The 20,251-nt window shown below is 51.8% G+C and overlaps 2 protein-coding genes across 7 annotated transcripts in view; one reads left to right on the forward strand and one right to left on the reverse strand.

Annotated features, from left to right (window-relative positions):
- The window catches only part of FAM163B (family with sequence similarity 163 member B), a 50,876-nt gene extending 39,232 nt beyond the window's left edge, over positions 1-11,644 (forward strand). For 3 of the 4 annotated variants that reach the window (XM_066361644.1, XM_066361643.1, XM_066361642.1), the window contains exons 2-5: positions 1,133-1,224; positions 5,208-5,228; positions 6,129-6,243; positions 6,809-11,644. In XM_066361644.1, coding sequence (XP_066217741.1) covers positions 6,151-6,243; positions 6,809-7,216 — 501 coding nt within the window. In that variant the 5' untranslated portion in view covers positions 1,133-1,224; positions 5,208-5,228; positions 6,129-6,150 and the 3' untranslated portion in view covers positions 7,217-11,644. The remainder of the gene's footprint in view (positions 1-1,132; positions 1,225-5,207; positions 5,229-6,128; positions 6,244-6,808) is intronic. The other variant, XR_010748756.1, reaches the window with a different exon arrangement.
- Positions 11,645-16,856: 5,212 nt separating this feature from the next.
- The window catches only part of LOC136390742 (torsin-1A-interacting protein 2-like), a 32,284-nt gene continuing 28,889 nt past the window's right edge, over positions 16,857-20,251 (reverse strand). For all 3 annotated transcript variants that reach the window (XM_066361647.1, XM_066361645.1, XM_066361646.1), the window contains one exon: positions 16,857-20,053. The gene's annotated coding sequence lies outside the window, so the exon portion shown is untranslated. The remainder of the gene's footprint in view (positions 20,054-20,251) is intronic.

A 20,251-nucleotide genomic window follows, 5' to 3' on the forward strand; every position in this document is an offset into this window, starting at 1 on the left:
GCTCTGACAACCAGGTACTCTGACTTCCGTCTTAATGACAGTGAGAGCCTCTTTGAGAAAAGAAGGCCCGAATGCCCAGCACCCACGGCAGGGGCTGGAGATAAGACTAAGTCCCGGATCAGGGCGGTGGGCATGGGACCACTCTGTAGGGGACCCTCTGCCTTCTCAACTTCTCCTGGAGCTCTGCTCCTGAGACCTGCTGAACTCAGGCGAGCCCCCAGTCCCTGAGGCAGGCTCTGTCCTCAGCTCTGTCCCCACAGAGGGCAGCTTGATAGATCCCGTTAATGGTTGGGTTCCTTCCCCAACCAAACACACACCTAGTGGGGCCTGCCCTCCTTAGAACGATGAGCAGGGTGGGCATCGCCCCCAGGGGTGTCCTTCCTCTCCCCACACCCCATTCCCAGTGTAAGGCTCACACTCTTCTAAATAACATTGGGTGGATATGGAATTTTGGTCTGAAGGGACCCCCACTAATTGGCCCACACTGGGTTTCTAAATGTTTCGGCTGGGTCCTGCCTCCCGTCCTCCATGAGCACACCAACATGATCATCACACAATGATCTTGTCATCTTGTCGAACTTGTTCATCCGACTGTCCAGCTGCCATGCTGGCCTGAGAGGAGTTGGGGTGTCGGAGAAAGGGAACGGGGTTGCAGCTCTGGGCGCCGGGAATGTGGACAGGCCCGGGAGGAATGGGAACGAATGGGAGAAGGGACGCAGGGCCATTGAGAGAGGCATCTGTGTGCAGGTAACAAGGACACGTCTCCAGGGCACAGGGCACAATTCTCCAGGGGAGCACGAGAGAAGCAGCCAGACTCCCCTCCCCCACTGAGCCTCACTTCCCAGAACGGACAGAGGCCCTTGCCCAGCGTCTGCTGCTGCTTTGGGCACAGGGTTCCAGACAATGACACTGAAAATAGGACGCAAGGATGAGGTAGGATGTGACCTCAGAGTCTGTCCTCAGGTTCTTAGACAAAGATCTCAGAAACCAAGGCAGCTGCGGAGGTCAAGAAAGAAACCTTTTGGTGACATCCACTCCAGAGTCTTGGGGTCACATCCTGGTGCCAGCATGAGTGTCTAGCCTCTTGGCCTCCCCTCTAGCTCTCACCAACCTCTCCTTTCTTCCTCGGCAGGGACCGATGACCTTGGCCATGACACACTCTCCCCTGCTGTCTGCTCCGGCTCGGCCTGTGTGACTGAGTCATCACTGCCCCAGCTGTTTCACGTAAGTGTGAGGCTCAGGCCAACCCCCCACCCCAGCCAAAGGAAGGGGAAGGTGTGTGTGGGGGGGAGCTCCAGGGAGTCCTGGTCACAGAGGGCAGGCCCTGGGAGTGTTTAGTTGGCTACAGATTTGTACTCTTTGGCTGCCCTCAGTCCCTGAGTGGGCCAGCACTGAGTCCATTCTGTCCAGATCTGCTGGCTCTGGGAGGCAGCACGGGGACCTCTTCCTCCTGTCCTCAGGGAGAGTCAGGAGGAGGCGGTGTGATGGGAACTCCACGGCACTGGCACTTGGGTCCTAACAGACTCTTGCTGTCGTGTGACCAGGGAGATCACTTAATGGTCTGGCTTCCCCTCGTGTGTGTGGGGTTTGTGCAGTTTAAAGGAGGTGTTAGTTCTCTTCTGCTACACAACAAGCTACCACCAACTGGGTAGCTTAAGACAACACACACTGATGACCTCACAGTCCTGTGGGTCAGGACTCCAGGTGTGGCTAGCCGCACGCACTGCTTCAGGGACTCACATGAGGTTGCATTCAAGGCGTCCACTGGAGTTGCATTGAAAACCCAACTGGGTAAGGGTCCACTTCCCCTCTCACTTGTGTGATTTTTCAGTTCCTTTGGGCCACTAAAGTGAGGGCCTGCCCTCCTGCTGTCCAGTGGACTGCAGGACGGAACCACTTTCAGCTCCTTGTCACCTGGGGGTTCCTTGTCACACAGACCTCCCCAACATGGCAACTTGCTGCATCAAGACCAGCAAGGGAGAAAGTTGGCCAGCAAGAGGGAACCAGAATCTTATATAATCTATTCCCAGAAGTGACAGCCCATCGCCTTAGCTGTGTGCTTTTGGGTGGGAGCCGGTCACAGGTCGCACCTGGCCTCAAGGGGAGGGGGTACCCAGGCACGGCTGCCAGCACACAGGGCTCGTTTGGGGCCTTCTGAGAGCCTGCCCATCACAGACAGGGATGCAAAGGGAAGCATGTTGGAAGCTATAGAGTGCTGCTTAGATGTACTGAGTCATTGTTACCATTTGCTTCTAGTTGCAAAGAGAAAAGGAGCCCACCTGAAGTCAGAGACCCACACGCCATGGGAATTTAAATGCTGAATTGTGCCATGCGCTCTGGGCCCCCAGGGAGGCCGGCTGGGACTGGCCAGCTCACTGCCTGCCTTGACACAGCCTTCTCGGTTTATTGATTCTAAGGCCAGGCTTTAGCAGCCACAAAATGTCTGGGTCTCCCTTTGCCCCACAAATAACTGTGTTTGAAGGACCTTTGAGTTTACAAGGGGCCCTTGCATACTTAAATCTCACTTTTTGCTCACAATCACACCTGTAAATGGAGTTTTTGACTAATCTCTCTTTTACAAGTGAGAAAGGTGGTCAGTTTCCAAGCTGGGGTGTCTGGTAAGTGGTATGACTGGGCCTCAAATGGGCCCTTGGACCCTTGACCGCCTGCACTGCCATCTCTCCCACCCCCCACAATGTCCAGGCCATCTCTGCCCTACAACCTTCACGGTACTGAGCGAGGGAGGCCAGGCATGAAGGGCAGGAGGAGGCAGGGCACTGTTCTGACATGGCTTCACAATTCCCTGTCTCCTACAGCGGCTGGGCACACCCCAGGGGACTAGGCCAGGACTGCAGCAGAGTGGGTCACTGCTGCCTGCCCCAAGTTCAGGTCACTCCACGGGCCTCTCTGTCTCTTAAGCAGCCCTCAGTGGTGAGCATGCGGGGAAGGTAGAGTAGTGTTTCAGTGAAGGTACATAAACCTCTCTGGGCCAAGTCTTACTGGTCTTAACCAAGGATGCTGACGTCCGCAGGTAGGATGTGAGCTGAGAGATGCGACTTGCTGCCCCCTGGTGGTATATCAGAGTCATAATTGCCATGCCTGTGAAAGAAATGCTATATACCAGGAGACGATGACCAGACTTTAATTAAGTACCTGCTATGTGCCAGGCTCTGTGCATAATGCTGCAGGGAAATAAGAAAGAGTATAAAACACAACTTCTAATCCCAAAGGACTCATAATTAAGAGGAGGAGTCAAGATGTTCACATATCACCCTGGCCAGTTGGCTCAGTGGTAGAGCATCGGCCTGGCATGCAGGAGTCCAGGGTTCGATTCCCAGCCAGGGCACACAGAAGAAGCGCCCGTCTGCTTCTCCACCCCTCCCCCTCTCCTTCCTCTCTGTCTCTCTCTTCCCCTCCCGCAGCCAAGGCTCCATTGGAGCAGAGTTGGCCTGGGCACTGAGGATGGCTCTGTGGCCTCTGCCTCAGGTGCTAGAATGGCTCTGGTTGCAACAGAGCAATGCCCCGGATGGGCAGAGCATCGCCCCCTGGTGGGCATGCCGGGTGGATCCTGGTCGGGCGCATGCGGGAGTCTGTCTGACTGCCTCCCTGTTTCCAGCTTCGCAAAAATACCAAAAAAAAACGATGTTCACATATAAATGTTGACAAGCATCCCTTTGTTCACACACGCATGTTGACTTGGTAAGTCAGGGTTTGAAAAGGACACATGAAAAGGTATAGCAGAAGGAGCCCAGAAAGAGAGGGTGCATTATGGTGGACAGTCAGGGAGGCTTCTCAGAGCCCCGAAAGCTGGGCAGGATTTAAGTCGATGGGGAAAGTGAGATCATGCACGCCCCTCTGCAAAGCCCTTTGGGAGCCACGTCATCGTCAGGAGAGTTAAATCCCTTGCCTGGCCTACAGCCGCCCAGCTCTGCACCTCCCCGGCCCTGTACAGGCCTCTTCCGATCCCTTGCAGGTCCTGGAACCCCATGTTCTCTCCCGCTGCTGTTCTCTCCGCCATGTCTGCTTGACAAGCTCCCGCTCAGCTTCTCCGGTCCTGCCCACACGCAGCATCTTCCCTGGAACCTCTCCCCCAGCCTCAATTGTCCCTCCTCGGTGTTCCCACAGCCCTGGTCTGTGTGTCTCTGGCTGTGCGTCCCACACGGGGCAGGAGATGCATTGAGTGTCTCTTCATCACAAGGCTGTACACCTTCTAAGAGCTGGACCTGCTTGATGGGCAGGGGGCTTGTATGGGGGCACGAGGAGGGCTGAGGAGGGGAAACAAATCGGTGATGGGCGCGCCAGGAAGTGGGTCAGGCAACGCTTTCTGAAGTTTGGTCTGAAGTCTGTGCCCAGATTGGTGCGTCCTACAGGCTGTGGGACGCTGGGAAGACTCTGGAGGGACGGAGGGGCACTGGGGCGTGACAAGTCTAACCCAGGTGTCAGTGGTGCTCGGACACGAGCCAGTGAGCCCGACTGGGAAACCATTGCATGGGGCGGGCACAGCAGGTGAAGTCTCTTCCCGATGCGGAGAACGGAAGATGTGGGGAAACAAAGAATAATTTGAGGATTGGACCATCTGGGCCACTAGAGGAACCTCCTGTGGGCTTGTCAAACGCCACTCTGCAGATTAATCATCCGGGACCTTGTGAAAATGCAGATTCTGACTCATCGGGCCTGTGGCAGGGCCTGAGGGGCTGCTTCTCTACCCGGCTGCCAAGGCGCTGACCACGCTGTGGTCTACGGACTGCACTGTTAGAAGCGGGGCCAGGTTCATGCTGAGCTCTAGGAGCACATGGTGAGGGGCAGATGATGTCCCTGGGTGAAGGAGAAGGTGCCCCTTCTGCCAAGTGGACACAGCAGGGCGCGTGGCTTTGTGAGAACGCAACTGGTGCTCCCGCACCCACTTGCCCTTTGAGTAACCGAACAAGCTGCAAACCCTTTACGGCAGCTCTGGTGGAACCTCGACCAGACGGATGCCGGAGGTGGGGGAGCCCCTGTGGAGAGGGGGTGATGACCTAGCCTGAGTTTGAGCTGCCCGGGAGACACCGAGTGGAATGCGTGTCCACTAGCAGTTGGAGGCAGAGCCGGAGACCCAGCTTTGGGACTTGGAGGCTTACTGACAACGAAGCGCACAGTGAGGGAAGGAGGATGAGGTGACACGGAGTGCAGGGACTCATTAACCTGTGGGCCCTTTTGTTGTCTTGCAGGTCACTGTTCCCTCACTGAACGTAAGTGCTCACGGTCGTTCTTCCATTCCCAAAATGCCGAGGCTCTTCCCATCCTCAGCTCTGTTCGCACAACCATCTTTGGTCCCCACGAGCCCAGGATGCCCAGAAATGCCACTCAGTGGCCTGCAAGGGGAGTTGGCCTGAGCTCAGACAGCCTCGCACCCTGAGCAGGGTTCTGTCCTGTGAGCCCCCGTTAGCCAGCACCAGGCTCCCAGAGCCAGAGCGGCTTCCCCTGGGCCCGCCTGGCCCTCATTTTCCACCAGAGTTGGAAAGAGAGGAGAGATGCCCCCAAAAGGAGTGTGGGTTTGAGCCAGGGGAGAATTAGGCAGAACTTTTAAGATTCTGACCCTGTCCCCTCCACCTGGGGTCGAGGGCTCAGGGACCCCTGGGTGTTTGAACTCTAGAAGGCAGTGAGAGCATGGCCCATTGGGGGAACTAGGACGGGTGGCATCTCAACCAAATCAATAAAGGCTTTATTCATCACACGTGAAATAAGGATCAAGACCAGGCCAAAGGTTAGTGCTTAGGGTGCTGCCACACGCAGAGGAAGCTCTCTGTAACGGGAAGCTGTCATTCTTTGTGTCTTGGAGCCACAGAGTTGGGGGGGGGGTATAGTTGAAGCAGGGTGTGAGAGAGGACAGGAGAGGGAGAAGAGAATTCAAGGAGAAAGACAGCAAGAAGCTTTGAAACTGGGTGGAAACAGAAAGCAGCATTGTGCCTTCAGCTGGCATTCTGCCTCCTCTCTGTCCCCAGTCAGCTGTAAGCCCGCTTACGAGGCTGGCCAGCCCCCTGCCACCCTCTGTCCTCAGGAGGCCCCAAGTGGCCCAGGGCCTAGGGCCCTCCCTGCCTCCAGCTGTGCCCCGCCCGCCACCCCTCACCTCTGCACGCCTCTCTCTGCAGAGTTGGATGGGGCGCCGGGCGGATGACAGCGGGAACGGTTGTGATCACCGGCGGAATCCTAGCTGCGGTCATCCTCCTCTGCATCATTGCGGTCCTGTGCTACTGTAGGCTCCAGGTCAGTCCCCTGCGCCGTGGCCAGAAGCCGACAGCAAACCGCTTCCACAAGTGGGCACCGACACTGGAGTCCCACTCTGGGCTGACACAGCCCAAAGCCATGGCATGGGGGAGGTGCAAGTCAAGGGGGCTGGAGGTTGGAGACGGTCAGAAGGGGGCTCTGCACCCTCTACCCCAACCCCACCCCCCCACCACACTCTGCACACTTCAGGGGACACAGAGATAGCGTGTTGGGAAGGTGCCGGCTCACGGTGGTATGTCTCCTGCACAGCTGTGATTTCAGAAGTGGCAGGAAGGGCCCCGTTCTGCAGCACCTCTAAAACCGCTCCCAGCCACGCAGCCCTGTCCCCAATGTGCTTGTACGTCCCTCGCTCTCTGCCTTCCTGCCTCCCAGCCACGGCTGGAGTTCACACACAGAGAGTAGGGAAGGAGAAGGGAAAGGCTTGCAAGGCTGGGAATCTATCTGTACCTGTGGAGCTTGGCCTCTGGGGTCGATTTGGATGAGCCAGAGCCGGCATGTGGGTGCCCGCGTCACTCAAAGGGGGCCCTGCGCACTCTCCCCTCAGTATTACTGCTGCAAGAAGAGCGAAGAGGAGGAGGCAGATGAGGAGGAGGAGGAGCGCGGCCTGCCCACGCCCCCCGGGCGCCCCCCCTGCAATGCCTGCAGCTCCCAAGCCCGGGATGGCAGAGGCGGCCTGGCGCCTCTCAGCAGCGAGCCCTGCAGCGCGCCGTGCGGGGCAGCCGCCCGCCACTGCGCCACCTGCTCTCCCTACAGCTCTCCCTTCTACATACGGACGGCTGACATGGTGCCCAATGGGGGTGGAGGAGAGAGGCTCTCCTTCGCTCCCACGTACTACAAGGAGGGGGGACCCCCGTCCCTCCAAATGGCAGCACCCCAGAGTTACCCGGTGACATGGCCCGGCTCAGCGCACGAGGCCTTCACCAATCCAAGGGCTATTAGTACAGACGTGTAACCCCTCTCACCCCCGACCCCGTGCACACTGACACTGCTGCCCTGCAGGAGCGCTGGGCCGGCAGCTGACCCCTCCAGCACCCCACGAGGACCGTCTCCGTTTCCTTGTCTCTTCCCGCCCCACAGTGGAAGGTTCACCAGGATTAAAGCCACTGAGCGCATTGAGAACCAGGGCAGGCCTGGCCCCCTGGCCCAGAGGTGGGTGCCACAGGTGGAGCTGGCAGCTCTGCCAGCTTCTCTGCTGGAACATTCCTCTGGCCAGCTTCCGCACCCGGGGCCCCTTTCACTCCCCTCGCTCCCCACCCGCTGCTTTGCCGGATTGTGAGAAGAGGGAAGCTATGCAAAGGCCTAGAGGTGAAAGAAGGAAGGGAGCGCAGGGCTGGGGGCCAGGGAGCAACTAAGATACCGCAGAATTTGAGAAGGCAGAAGGGGGTGTTAAAGGGGCCACTTCTGGACTTGCTTGCTAAAATGAATCCAAAAGTCAGTTCACAATCTAGTTGTTTCTTGTTTTCTATTTTCTATTCCCTATGTTGTACTTTTTATCTCCATGACTGTTCTGTAACAGCCGATTTGTACTTTTTTAAAGTTTATTGATTTAGAGAAAGGAAGGGAGACAGAGACACGGAAATGTAGATCTGTTCCTATGTGTGTGTCCTGACCTGGGATCGAACCCTCAACCTTTGCGTATTGAGACAATGCTCTAACTAACTGAGCTAACTGGCCAGGACCCAATTTGTACTTCTTCATCTCTTTACCTTTTCACCCGTCCCCCAACCCACCTCCCACCTGGCAGCCATGAAGATGTTCTCTGTATCTACGCGTCTGTTTCTGTTCTGCGTGTTCATTTATTTTGATTTTTGGATTTAATCATTGTTTGGATATGTATTCATTGCCGCTTTATTGTTCATACTTCTTATCGTTTTTTCTTCTTCTTCTTCAAGAAAACTCTTTAACATTTCATGTAATATTGGTTTGGATTTGATAAATTCCTTTAGCTTTTACTTGCCTGGGAAGCTCTTAATGTGTCTTTGATTTTAAATGATAGCCTTGTTGGGTAGAGTAATCTTGGTTGTAGCTCCTCGCTTTTCATCACTTTGACTATTTCTTTCCACTCCCTCTGGCCTGTAAAGTTTCCATTGGGAAATCTGCTGACAGTCTTATGGGAGCTCTCTTGTAGGTAACTGCATTTCTCTTGTTGCTTTTAAGATTCTCTTTGCCTTTAACCTTTTGCATTTTAATTGTGATGCGTCTTGGTGTGGGTCTCTTTGGGTTCCTCTTGTTTGGGATTCCCTGCATTTCTTGGACTTGTATGTCTGTTTCCTTTACCAGGTTAGGGAAGCTTTCTGTCATTATTTTTTCCATATAGGTTTTCAATTTCTTGCTCTATTCTCTTCTCCTTCCGGGCCCCCCCCATGTTGCAAATGTTGGTATGCTTGATGCTGTCCCAGAGGCTCCTTACACTATCTTCATTTGGGGGGATTTTTTTTCTTTTTACTATCTAATTGGGTGTTTTTTGCTTCCTTGTATTCCGAATCACTGATCTGATTCTTGGCTTCATCCACTCTACTATTGATTCCCTATAAATTATTCTTCGTTTCCATCAGTGTAGCTATCATTTCTGACTGGCTCTTTTTTTTATGATTTCTATGTCCTTTTTCATGCTTTTAAAGTTCTAAGTTCCTTGAGCATCTTTATAACCATTTTTTAAAAAAACTCTGTATCTAGTAGCTTGCTTGCCTCCATTTCCTTTAGTTCTTTTTCTGGTGGTTTCTCCTGTTTGTTCATTTAGGACCTGTTTCTTTGTCTCCACATTTTAGCTGCTTCCCTGTGTTTGTTTCTATGTATTAGGTAGACCTGCTGTGTCTCCCAGACTTGGTAGAATGGCCTTGTGTAGTAGGTGTCCTGTGGGGCCCAGTGGCACAGCCTCCCCAGTCGCCTGAGCTGGGTGCTCCAGGTGCACCCTTGTGTGGGCTGTCTGCTGTAGTTGAGCCTTGATTGCTGTTGGCATCACAGGCCAGGCAGCTGTGACTGTAGCTGAGGAGATGCTGTCCAGGAGTCGACGCTGCAGAGCAGGACTTGCTACAGGGGGGCTCTGGTGCTCACCGCGTCTGCCCCTGGAGTGTGTTGCTCATGGAGATGGCAGGGCTGTACTCCAGCATGGTCTGAAGCTGTCCACTGGGTGCACTGGCTCTGGGGCCCCCTGGGGGGTGCAAGGTCAACCACTGCCTGTGCCCTGCGTGGGGCCACCTGGCGTGAGCTATAGAACGATCTGCAGGTGACTGCTACTTGTGCTGGGCTTGGAGGTGCCCAGGAGAGGCCAAGCTGTGAACCAAGGGGGGCTGCCACTAGTACTAGGCCTGTGGTCACTTAGCAAGAGGTACTGGGTACACAGAAGGCAGATGCTGCTTGTGTGATTTTAGGAAAGCCTAAAACCTTAGATCCTTTCTTTGCTTTGGGAACCAGCTGCCTAGCTGAGAACCTTTTTCAAGTTTTGCTACTATAGTGCAAGTCACTTAGCGAGTGGAGTCCTGCTGATGGTCTCTAGGGCCATGGTCCCCCACACTGAGCAGTGTGCACGGATGTAGTCCTGCAAGAGTGTGTGCGTTCTCAGCTGTGCACATGCACATCTGTCAGCACTGGCACACAGGCTTTGCTGCCTTCAGGAGCTGCAGAGTTGGAGGGTCTCCGATGTAGCAACTAGAAAGGAAAGTCTGACCCTCAGACGGCACGAGCAAAAGGTGATTAAGGTGACCTATCCCCCCAGCAATAGATGTGGTACAGGAACAGGCTGAGGAGTCTCCTATGGGACAATGCTGCCGTGTAAGCCCTTCTAGTGCATCCTAGTCGGTGTAAGCCTACTCTAGCACACCATGACACAGTGGAGCCAGACCACTGATTGCACCAGGGACAGCGACCCTCAACCCTGAGGACTGCAGGGTCCTGACTTAGCAGCTGGATTCTGCTTACTGCCCTCCCTCCACTTCCCTCCTCCCAGGCTCCAGTGAGTGCCTGTTCATTGCCATCTAGCCCAGACCCAAGTCCGGCTCCCACTTCCCACCTGAAACTCAGCTGTGTGGCCTTTCGCCATTTGAGTGAATGCATCTGATGAGTTTTCAGCCACCTCTGCAGTAAGGGCATGGCTGCACCTCCTCTTAAGGGCAGAGCTTACCCCCATCCCCACCTGAGTCACCGAATGCTGCGGGAGGGGCGGGGAGGGAGGCGGGGCTGGCCCCTCTGCTGAAATACTGATCCTGCATTTGTGTCAATCCATTCTGTTCCAACGTGTGGCACCTTGCATCTCGCTCTGTAATTAAGGCACACTAGGTTGAGAGTCAGAGGCTTTGGTCTGGTCACTCTCTGGTCACTCATTAGTGCTAGGACCAGTCACTTGTCTTCTCTGAGACCCTATTTTCTCTAGGGAACAGCGACTTGCCCAGATGGACTCTTGGGCTCCAGAGCGCTTCCTGGAGCCGGGGCTTGCTGACAAGCTCTGCCAGCAAAGCCGCGCTCCTGTGCCCAGTCCTGGCTGAGGCAGCCGACCCCTGTGCTCAGGGCTGCGTGCTGAGGGACGAGAGACCACTGCCAAACAGAGGATTAGCAGACATAACAGTGTTAATTGTCCATGAAAAGCACATGTTCATCTGAGCCTCCTATGAGGGACCTCAACTAGTAACACTTCTCTTATACCAGGAGGCAGCTCTAGGAGGGTACAGTGAGACCTGTCTCCACGTCCAGAGGGACCAGCATAGGACAGCAGCTTTAATATAGCCCATGCCACCACCAGCCCAGATGGGGCCAAGTGCACCCCCTGGACAGGAGTTGCTGGGCCTGGCAGCCCTCGCTTCCGGATGACCAGCCCAGTGCCTTGCTGCCCTGGAATCCCATAGCCACCAACCCCAGCAAGGGCTGTGTCCCCCGCCCCCACCCCCAGGTAATAGTGTCATTGTACCTCTTGCCTTTGCAGAAGTCAGGACAACCTGGTCAACTGTCACCCGCTTCTTACCTCTGATCTGTTGGGGTCCCTACATGAGAGACACCTTGTGCAGCCCTGTCTCCTTAGCTCTCCCAGCCTCAGTCCTGCCCACCCACACATGCAGACCTGTCGGAGGCGCTGGAGGGATGGCGGGTGCGGCTGTCCGGCACACAGCCCCGGCGCCGCTCAGGGCACAGGCTGGGGACTGCCCACCTCCCGGCCCCATGGCCACGGGGGCCTCACGCTGCACGAGGAAGCTCCGCCCACTCCGCTGCACTGCACTTTTAGCCGTGGGACACTACCTGGACATCTCCCAAACTGCACCCTAAGTGGGAAGAGAGGCTGGGAACACTCCGTCCTCCCCGCCCCCCAGTCTCAATCGTCGCCTCACTGCTCCTGCTGCAGATTTCTCTCCGGCATCTCTGGTCACTTGGAGTCATGGCCAAGTGAATGTCAATAAATGAGGAGTTTGAAATAGAAATCCCACAGGGTCCTCCGTTCTTCGCCCGGGGAGGGCAGCCGGGCATGGATTTAACCGTGGGTACTCCTTTCCATCTCGCAGAATGTCCACGTTCAACCCCAAAGTCCCCTACCACCTTCCTCTCCCCTCCCGCCTCCACACTGGGTCCCCTGCCCAGGGCGCCTGCCCTTGCCCAGCCACCACTGCCTCGGTCCTCGCTCACATCCAGGGAGCTCTATTGTTTGTGGGAAAGGGGACTTGAAATGTAGCTGCTGTCCCCTGGGGTCGAGTGGCCCTACCAATGACTGGGCCCCTCACCCGGGGCAACCGAGGCGTCAGCCCCACCCTCAGTGCCCAGGCCCGTGGTGTCCCCACCTGTAGCTCTGGGTTCACTCACGGAGTCTGAGGAGCCCCAGAGTGTCACATGACCAGCCCTTGCATGTTGGGGAGGAAGGGAAGAGAAGAGGGGGACCAGATCCTCAGCTCTGCCCCCAGCAGAGACTGCAAGAGCAGGAGCAGTGTGGGGTGCAGGCCAGGGAGCCAGAAACGAGTTTGTTTGTGGGGGGACTCGGGGAGGGGGAGGGGCATGTGAGTCCATGTGTGCCTGGGAGTATGTGTGAGAGAGGGACGCTGTCTGCCCAGCTCAGGGCCACCGAGAGCCCTGACTGACTGCGGGCAGTGGGCAGCTGGCCTACACCGTCCGCACCCCTCTGTGCAGAAGACCCCTCACAGTCACAGGTGAGCTCTCCCCTGGGAAGGCCTTTTTCGAGGCGGCTAGTCCTCGGGGAGGATTTGTCCAGGCCGCAGGGGAAACACTTGGTTCCCGTGCTTCCCATCTATCCTGTCATTGATCACCCTGGCACCTGTCCCTGTTCTACACACACACACACACCACCACCACCACCACCAGCAAGGAGCCCCAGCCACAGCTGGGACTTAGAGGGCAGGGGGTGCAGCCCTCTACCCCTGACTCACTGGCCTCCAGGCCTGCTCTACCTGGGGGACAGTCCAGTTTGGGTCATCAAAGGAAGCAATGTTCAGAGGTTTGGTGGCTGGCCACACCGGGCATCTGAGAGATCTTCCCTCCAGGTCTGCAGAGAAGCGACAAGGCTCATGGGCCCTGACACAGACACCTGACCACCAGGAGGAATGCGAGGCTCCAGCGCTAACCTGCAGGTAAAGCCACGTCCTGGCTCCGCTCTGAACCATCCTGACACCAGGGTACCCTCCTGGGCTGAGTTCCGCCTTGGGCCAGAGACTTCCTATCCATTGGGAATCGCATCCTAACAAAGGACCACTCCCTTGAGAGGATGTGTGTTCTGGGTCTAATTAAATATAAAATTAAAACACAGGCCTGACCCTCCTGACAGCATCCTCTGAATTCTTTTTCCCCAACATTAGGATCCTGACCAAAGGGATCAGAGTGACTGGGCGACTCCAAACCCCAGGCCCCTGCGTGCTGAGGGTCTCACAAGCCCCTCGCCCTCCCCTTCCTTGCCTCCCTCCACCCTCCCATGCCCTAGGACCCTATCTGAGTCACGAGCTGGTGACAGTGAATAAGGAGGAAACCAAAAGAAAATAATTAAGGATCGATCATCTTAATTAAGGGTAGAAAGTGGTAATATAAAATGTGCCTGAGAGAGGCATTGGACGGATACATAAAACACAGGGGAAAATGGTTTCCTCTGAGGAAGAGGCGGGTGGTCGATAAGCTGGGGGCAGAAACCAAGCGTATCAGTGTATGCCTGGTTATGTTATTTTGTTGTCTACGACTCTACATTTCAAAGAGATATTTTTCTGAGTCAAGTTATACCAAACCTGCACCTGAGGGTACAGAGCGCATTCCAGAGGTCATATGAGGTACACATGCCCGGCTGTGAGCAGGCCCTTGGGGGATGCCTGCGGAGGCCTGGGCTCTGATCCTTAACTCGAAGAGACGCCGGTTTGTCTGAGAGCGGCTGCCCGGGCATGTCACAAGCCCTTGAGTGCGGCCACATTTGAATCCTTCCAGCTCTGAGGCCTGGACACAGCTGCTATGGGGCTCTCAGGGGATTCTCCACAGGTGAAGGGTCTTCTGGGATACACATGTGAGCAGTTTTCTTCCCCACAAGGCAGAAGACTAGAGGGAAAGACAGTGTCAGCCAACATGGGTTCATATTATATAAATGTAAAAAAACAATTTTTTGTTGTTGTGCTAAAAAATACATAACATATGCATGACCCATGGTGGCAGTGGATTAAGTGTCGGCCCAGGACACTGAGGGCCCTGGTTTGAAACCCCAAGATCGCCAACTTGAGCATGGGCTTGCCAGCTTGAGTGCGGGGTCTCTGGCTTGAGCGCAGTATCATTGACTGGATCCCAAGGTTACTGACTTGAGCCCAAAGGTCACTGGCTTGAAGCCCATTCTCTCTGGCTTGAGCCCAAGATCGCTGACTTGAGCCCAAGGTCAGTGGCCTGAGCAAGGGGTCACTGGCTCAGCTGGAGCCCTCCCCCACCCGTCAAGGCATGTATGAGAAAGAAATCAATGAACAACTAAGGTGCCGCAACTACGAGTTGATGCTTCTCATCTCCCCCCCAACATATATATATATATATAACATAAAATTTACAATTTTAACCATTTTGAGTTGACATTAGTTTCAGTCACAATGTTGTATAACCATCACCACTAGCTGTTTCCAAAGCTTTTCCATCACTCCAAACAAACTCTGTAACCATTTATGCTTGGATTATTTTTAACAGCTATGTTTTAATTTTGTATAAAAACAACATTTTGAGGGAGACTCACCCTGCCAGTGTGCCGTGAGCCGGCAGGAGGGGCTCATGTGCAGGGAGGCTGGGAGCTGGGACCTCTCCCCTTCTCCCCTGACGAAATTTCTCAAGCCAAGACTGGCGTCAGGCAAACTCCACAGATAACAGGGTTGGAATGTAGCCTTGCAGCCTGTCCTGAGGGGGAGGGAGAGGGAGGCCTGGGAAGGCACGTATTTGAAAACAAAAGGGAGAGGATTTGGACAATAGAATGAACCAACTGGGAGGTACCAGGCTCTCTGGGCCTGCTCCCAGTGGGGGTGAGAGTGGGGGTGGGCAGCATGGAGCCAGGGGTCCTACTTCCCTGGCTGTCAGCATGGTCAGGTCCTGGCCGTGCCAGTCAACAGGATGGATGGCCGAAGCTTGGGCAGACACTCAAGCTTCCCCAGGCAGAAGCCATCCTCTAGGGCAGCCCGGGAGCCGTCTCAGTGGCAGACTTCCCTGCACTGGGCCTGCTCCACTGAGCAGCCACCGTCCCCTCACCATCCCCAGCCTGCCACAGTGGGGGAGCACTGGCCACAGAGAGGGAAGAGGGAGGGAGCAGAAGGAGAGCCAGCCAGCTGCACCCCAGAGTCTGCACAAGGACTTCAACCAAACTGATGTTGGAATGCGCCCAGGTCTGTGAACCCACAGTGTAAATGCACGTGTATCAGATATCCAGAGTGGGCCCATGCCTCCTCCCTGTCAAAAAAGGAATAAAGTTTTTAAAAAAATAGGAATTTTCCTGATCCTATTCATCCCACCTGGGATGACTTTTCAATTACAACTCTGACTCCCCCACACCAATCTTCACCAACCCAAATTTAGCATGCTCTTGAAACCTGCTCCCTGATTCACTGTGTAGGGCCTCAGTAGCCACGGCCAAAAGGACAGCCGCCTGGCCTGTGCAGGTTTACACTTGATTCGGACAGACGGTAATGAAACAACAGAGCCTAGAACTGCTGGGCCATTACCTTTTAATCCTAGCTTGCACCCAGCAGGCAAGAAATACACACAATGGGAAAACACTTCCCTTTCCATTCAGGGCTCCCAAAGCCACTGACTTACCTGAGTTTCCTAGAATCAAAGGTTTGTACCTCACCAGCCTTATTCACCTCTGTTCCCCATCCCCTTCTCTCTGCACAAACTGGCTTCTACTTCAGCTCTCCACCATCTTGGCTGCTTCTCCTCTCCTCCACGGGCTCTCCTCTCTAATGCTAATCTCAGGAACCAAGAGAGAGCAAGCTCCCGGTCTGCCCCATTTTATAGTATAGAAATCAAAACCTTTAACCCAATATACAAACATGGAAGTCTCTGATACAAAGTCACTTAGGGTGGGAAAGGCTTAATCTTAAAATTAAGCCTTAGGCTATAATGACCCTGCCTGCTTACAGCCTGTCCCCCACACCCAATGCAAACTATAAGCGAGCAAACCTATATATCATATTTACAAACTTATTTGACCAACACACTGATTTGTTCCTTGGCCACCTCCTAGAAGTGACCACTCCCCTTTCTGGATAACCAGAGCATCCTCTTCCCACCTGTCCGTGGAGTTCTGGGTTGGGTCCCTGGTGTTTGGAGAGTCCCCCATCCTCGTGGGTAGACAGGCTGTCTGTGGAGGGTGGCTCACTACTGCCCTGCCCAGCCCCAGCACAGGGCCCTGCGGTTTGCCGCCAGCTGGCCTGCAAAGGAAGCAGCTGCTGCTGCAAACGAGGTGGCTGCTGGCCGTGAGCATCGGGAAAATCTTGGTTCCTCTTCCTCACGTTCATCTTATCCCTCGGATGTGAGCCTGTCTCACCGAAAGCTCGTTCTTTTTAGACATGCAGACTCCCAAGAATTCCCATTTATCTAATCTGCAAGAAACAAATCAGACTTTCAACACTGCATTCAGATGTGGTAGAAAACTGTTCTATGAACTATGTCAGTAGGTGGTTGTTTTTAGCTGAGGATAGCATATAGGAGGCAGAAAGCCAGGAGAAGGGGCTGAGATGGGTGCTTGGGGGCTTCTGCTGCTGAGTCTCATTTGGCAACATTCTGAGGCAGAAATTAACACTGTCTGGACCCTCCCATTTTCACCCCACAACTGAACAATGTCCACGCTTAAGAACACATTTCCTATCTGCACACCCCAGAGTAGGAGCAATCCCCAAGGCTCTACTTACAACCCCATTCTCTCCAACCCCAAAGGCCTCGTTAAGTAGGACCAGCACCAGAAGAAGGCTCAATGAGAACAGTAGGTTTTATACCCAGAATCTGCACATGTGACTTCACTTACGGCCACCAAGCCACCTGACCCACACAGCGTCCTTTGGCTCTTGAATTTGCCAAGGGAGGGCCGTTTTCTTTCCCACCATTGATGACCACCTGCCCATCTCTATACATTTTTGGGAAATATAATCAAGAATCAGTCAACTGAGAAGAATTAAGGAGATTTATTTTTGGTAAACCCAGACAACGCATTACTATAAGGCACATTCTTCAACACCCATGAGGGACAGATGCAGTCACAGCGGGGAATGAAGGGGAATGCCAAGAACGTTGACACAGGTGCTGGCAGGGCCATTCATTCTTGTTCAGTAGGAAAAAAAAGCAAAATGCAGTTGTTTGAAAGTCAGTGTGATGCCTCTCTCTCTGACAGGGGTGGCAAATAGATTTGCACATGTGTAATCGGAGGATCTGGGAGCAGCTGCCTGGAGCTCTGTGTCGATGACGATGACGTTGAGGCCCAGTTTGGGCCCAGGGGAAGGAAGGCCGCGATTGCTGGGGCCTGACAGCTTGCCAACTCGACCCTACCGCGACGTTACTCAGTCTGCGGCTTCCCAAGTCCAAAATGTTCTTTTTAATTCAGGTAAGTGCTCTTAGCCAAGGGCAGAGTTAGTTTATGAGCCCCATTGCGGAAAAGTGGGAGATCATTTCCCAGGACAGGAACCAATCTCTGGATTTTTAAAGACATCAGAACAAACTGAAATAGATATCACATGTATTACTGGAAGGGAAAGCATTGAAGACTAAATTATTTATCTTAACAGATTATTTTCAGATTAAGGGGTGCTGGTTACATTCTCAGGCCATTTGGCTAGTGCTCTTTCATAATATATATATATAATTTAAAAACAGAGAAGCAAGGCCACCGTTTGGGTAGAGCACTTTATTAGTTAGAAATAAGTTTCAACAGCCCAATCTCAGTCTCAGTGAGGCAAATTTAGACCACAACCTAACACCAAACTGTTAATAAGTTGGAATAGGCACATTTTAAAGTTATCTGGAGAAACTGTTTTACATGGAAATCAATATAGTTCTCTCTAGAATTGGTAACATCAATTTGAAAATATATTATTATTCACAAGTATGTGACTCTTAAGGCTCAGTATTTGATCATTTACTAGAGACCTTTAGAAAAGTTTTAAAATAATCAGTTTGTATTTTCTTGGATTATGAAAGGATTTGTAATCACTAATATTCAAAATATATATAAAGACAAATATCAACAGTGATACACAGTGTTCAAGGTACTTTAATTTTGAAAAAACAAAACCACTATAACATCTCAACAAATTTTAAAATGAAATATATTATGCTCAGATTGTTAAACAAAGTATTAAAATGAATACCAATATTTAACTACATATTCAATTTGAAAAACAGATTTAAAACAGTTTTTATAAAATGCTATGTTGAGCACTTTACAAAGAAGTACTGGTTTATTTTTCTAATTGTTGTTTTATTTTCAAATGGTAAAATAGTTCTCATGTCGCTATTTGAAAGTACATCTTTACAAATAAGATGCATGGATATAAATTTTATTCCCATTAGATGAATGATCACCCTAATCATATGATCATTGTATTTTCCATTTAATATTAGTTTTTGAAGTGCTAGAACCTATAGAAGCTGCATAAAAATTTTGGTCAGAGATCAATCAATACGGTCCTGGTGAAGATCATGTTGCTGAATTATCACTTTCACATGCTGTAGTTGTCATTGTTTTAATGTCAGTGCTCCTTACGCTGCCTGTCTTTAACAGGTGAAAGTATAAACCAGACACGCAAACACTATGAAAGGGTCAAAGCCACCGCAGCAGCTGGCATTGTCACACAGGGCCCTCAGCTAGGGTATGGAGGGCCACTGGCATATGAGCCTTCGCTGTGAGCTTGGAGGCTTTCCAATGAAACATGTTTAAATTATTTTATTGATTGAAAAAATAGAAACAATAACATTACTATCTTTAGTGATGATATAAATCCCCTGAAATTTCTCTGCCAAGCCTTAGAAACCAACAGGGAAAGCTAAAATTTATCCCACAGGGAAAAAGAAATCTCAAGTCTAGAGACAATTTCTGATTTCACCAGTTGCTTCTAGAACTCTGGTATCAATCAAAAACTAATTTATGTTAATAGATGTGATAAGAGTTGTTCTGTGATAATAATCAAATGGTGATGTTTGGGTATTATGTATGGTGTCACATGCCCACAAATGTCATTGTTCTAAGTCAAATAAGCAAAACATCTATTATAGTAATGGAAGATGAACTATTAGACACACAAAAGAAAGTTTGGAGACTTAAAAAATGTAAAAAATAGAAATAGTTGAGTACACATTAACCTAAGAGACTATTAGATAATAAATTGTTTAAAAATAGATATATTTTTTATGAGAACACCCAGAGCTAATAATCCTACTGCTTTTCAAAGTGATTTCTGAGCAGCAGACAGAAAACTGACAATAGTTCTGGTTGATTGCACTTACACATGGAAGAAAGTGTTTTTCAACAAAGGCTAAACAGTAAAAAAAAAGAAAAAGTTACTTTTTGAAGTTTCCTTTTCTAAATTATGTCGAAAGAAAATGATGAAAAACTATATTTGACTGAGGGAAAAACAAGAATCTTTGTTTTAACCGTGACCCGAGTCTCCGACATCAGACACACACTTCACACTGATCCTTTACAGATCTAGGTGTGCAGGTCCGCAGGCCAACTAAGTTCTACAAGGCACATCGGTTTGTGCAACGTAATGCTAGCAGCTGAGATCTAGAAGTACAGAACAGAAGTTGAATATGGTATTAAGATTTTTCTTCAGTTCCCTGAGTGTACACTGGATTGATACTACATTCACTATGCTTTAACATGTTACGTGGGTAGATCTCTCCTCAACTCTGTTGGAAGATTGCTTCAGAAAGTCCCAAATGAAAATAGTTCCTTTAGGTATACCTCAACTGAGCACAAATAAGACCTTGGTTAGAACCTTGTTTTTCCTATGACTGATGTTTCCAAATAGATTCTTCCTCCTCTATGATGACTTTTTAGGTATCAATAAAGATATCTGTATCTTCTTACTGGTTTGTTTTTTTTGTTTTTTATGAGAGGAAGGGAAATAGTGAGGCAGACTCCCACATGCACTCGACTGGGTGGCAACCCCAACTAGGGCCAAGGCTCAAGTACTGAGCTATTTTTAGCACCTGAGGCTGTTGAGCTCTGACAAAGCCATCCTCAGTGACTGGGGCCACATTCAAACCAATCAAGCCACTGGCTGTGGGAGGGTAAGAGGGAGAGCAGGGGGAGAGGGAGGAGGGGAGAAGCAGATGGTCACGTCTCCTGTGTGCCGACTGGGAATCAAACCTGGGACGTCGCCTGACCTGCGGTGGCGCAGTGGATAAAAGCGTCGACCTGGAACACTGAGGTCTCTGGTTCGAAACTCCAGGCTTCCCTGGTCAAGGCACATATGGGAGTTGATGCTTTCTGCTCCTCCCTCCCTTCTCTCTCTCTCTCTGTCTCCTCTCTCTAAAATGAATAAATAAAATCTTAAAAAAAAATTTT

This window comes from Saccopteryx leptura, chromosome 2 (assembly GCF_036850995.1).
Source record: "Saccopteryx leptura isolate mSacLep1 chromosome 2, mSacLep1_pri_phased_curated, whole genome shotgun sequence".
In the NCBI taxonomy this organism is placed as follows: domain Eukaryota; kingdom Metazoa; phylum Chordata; class Mammalia; order Chiroptera; family Emballonuridae; genus Saccopteryx; species Saccopteryx leptura.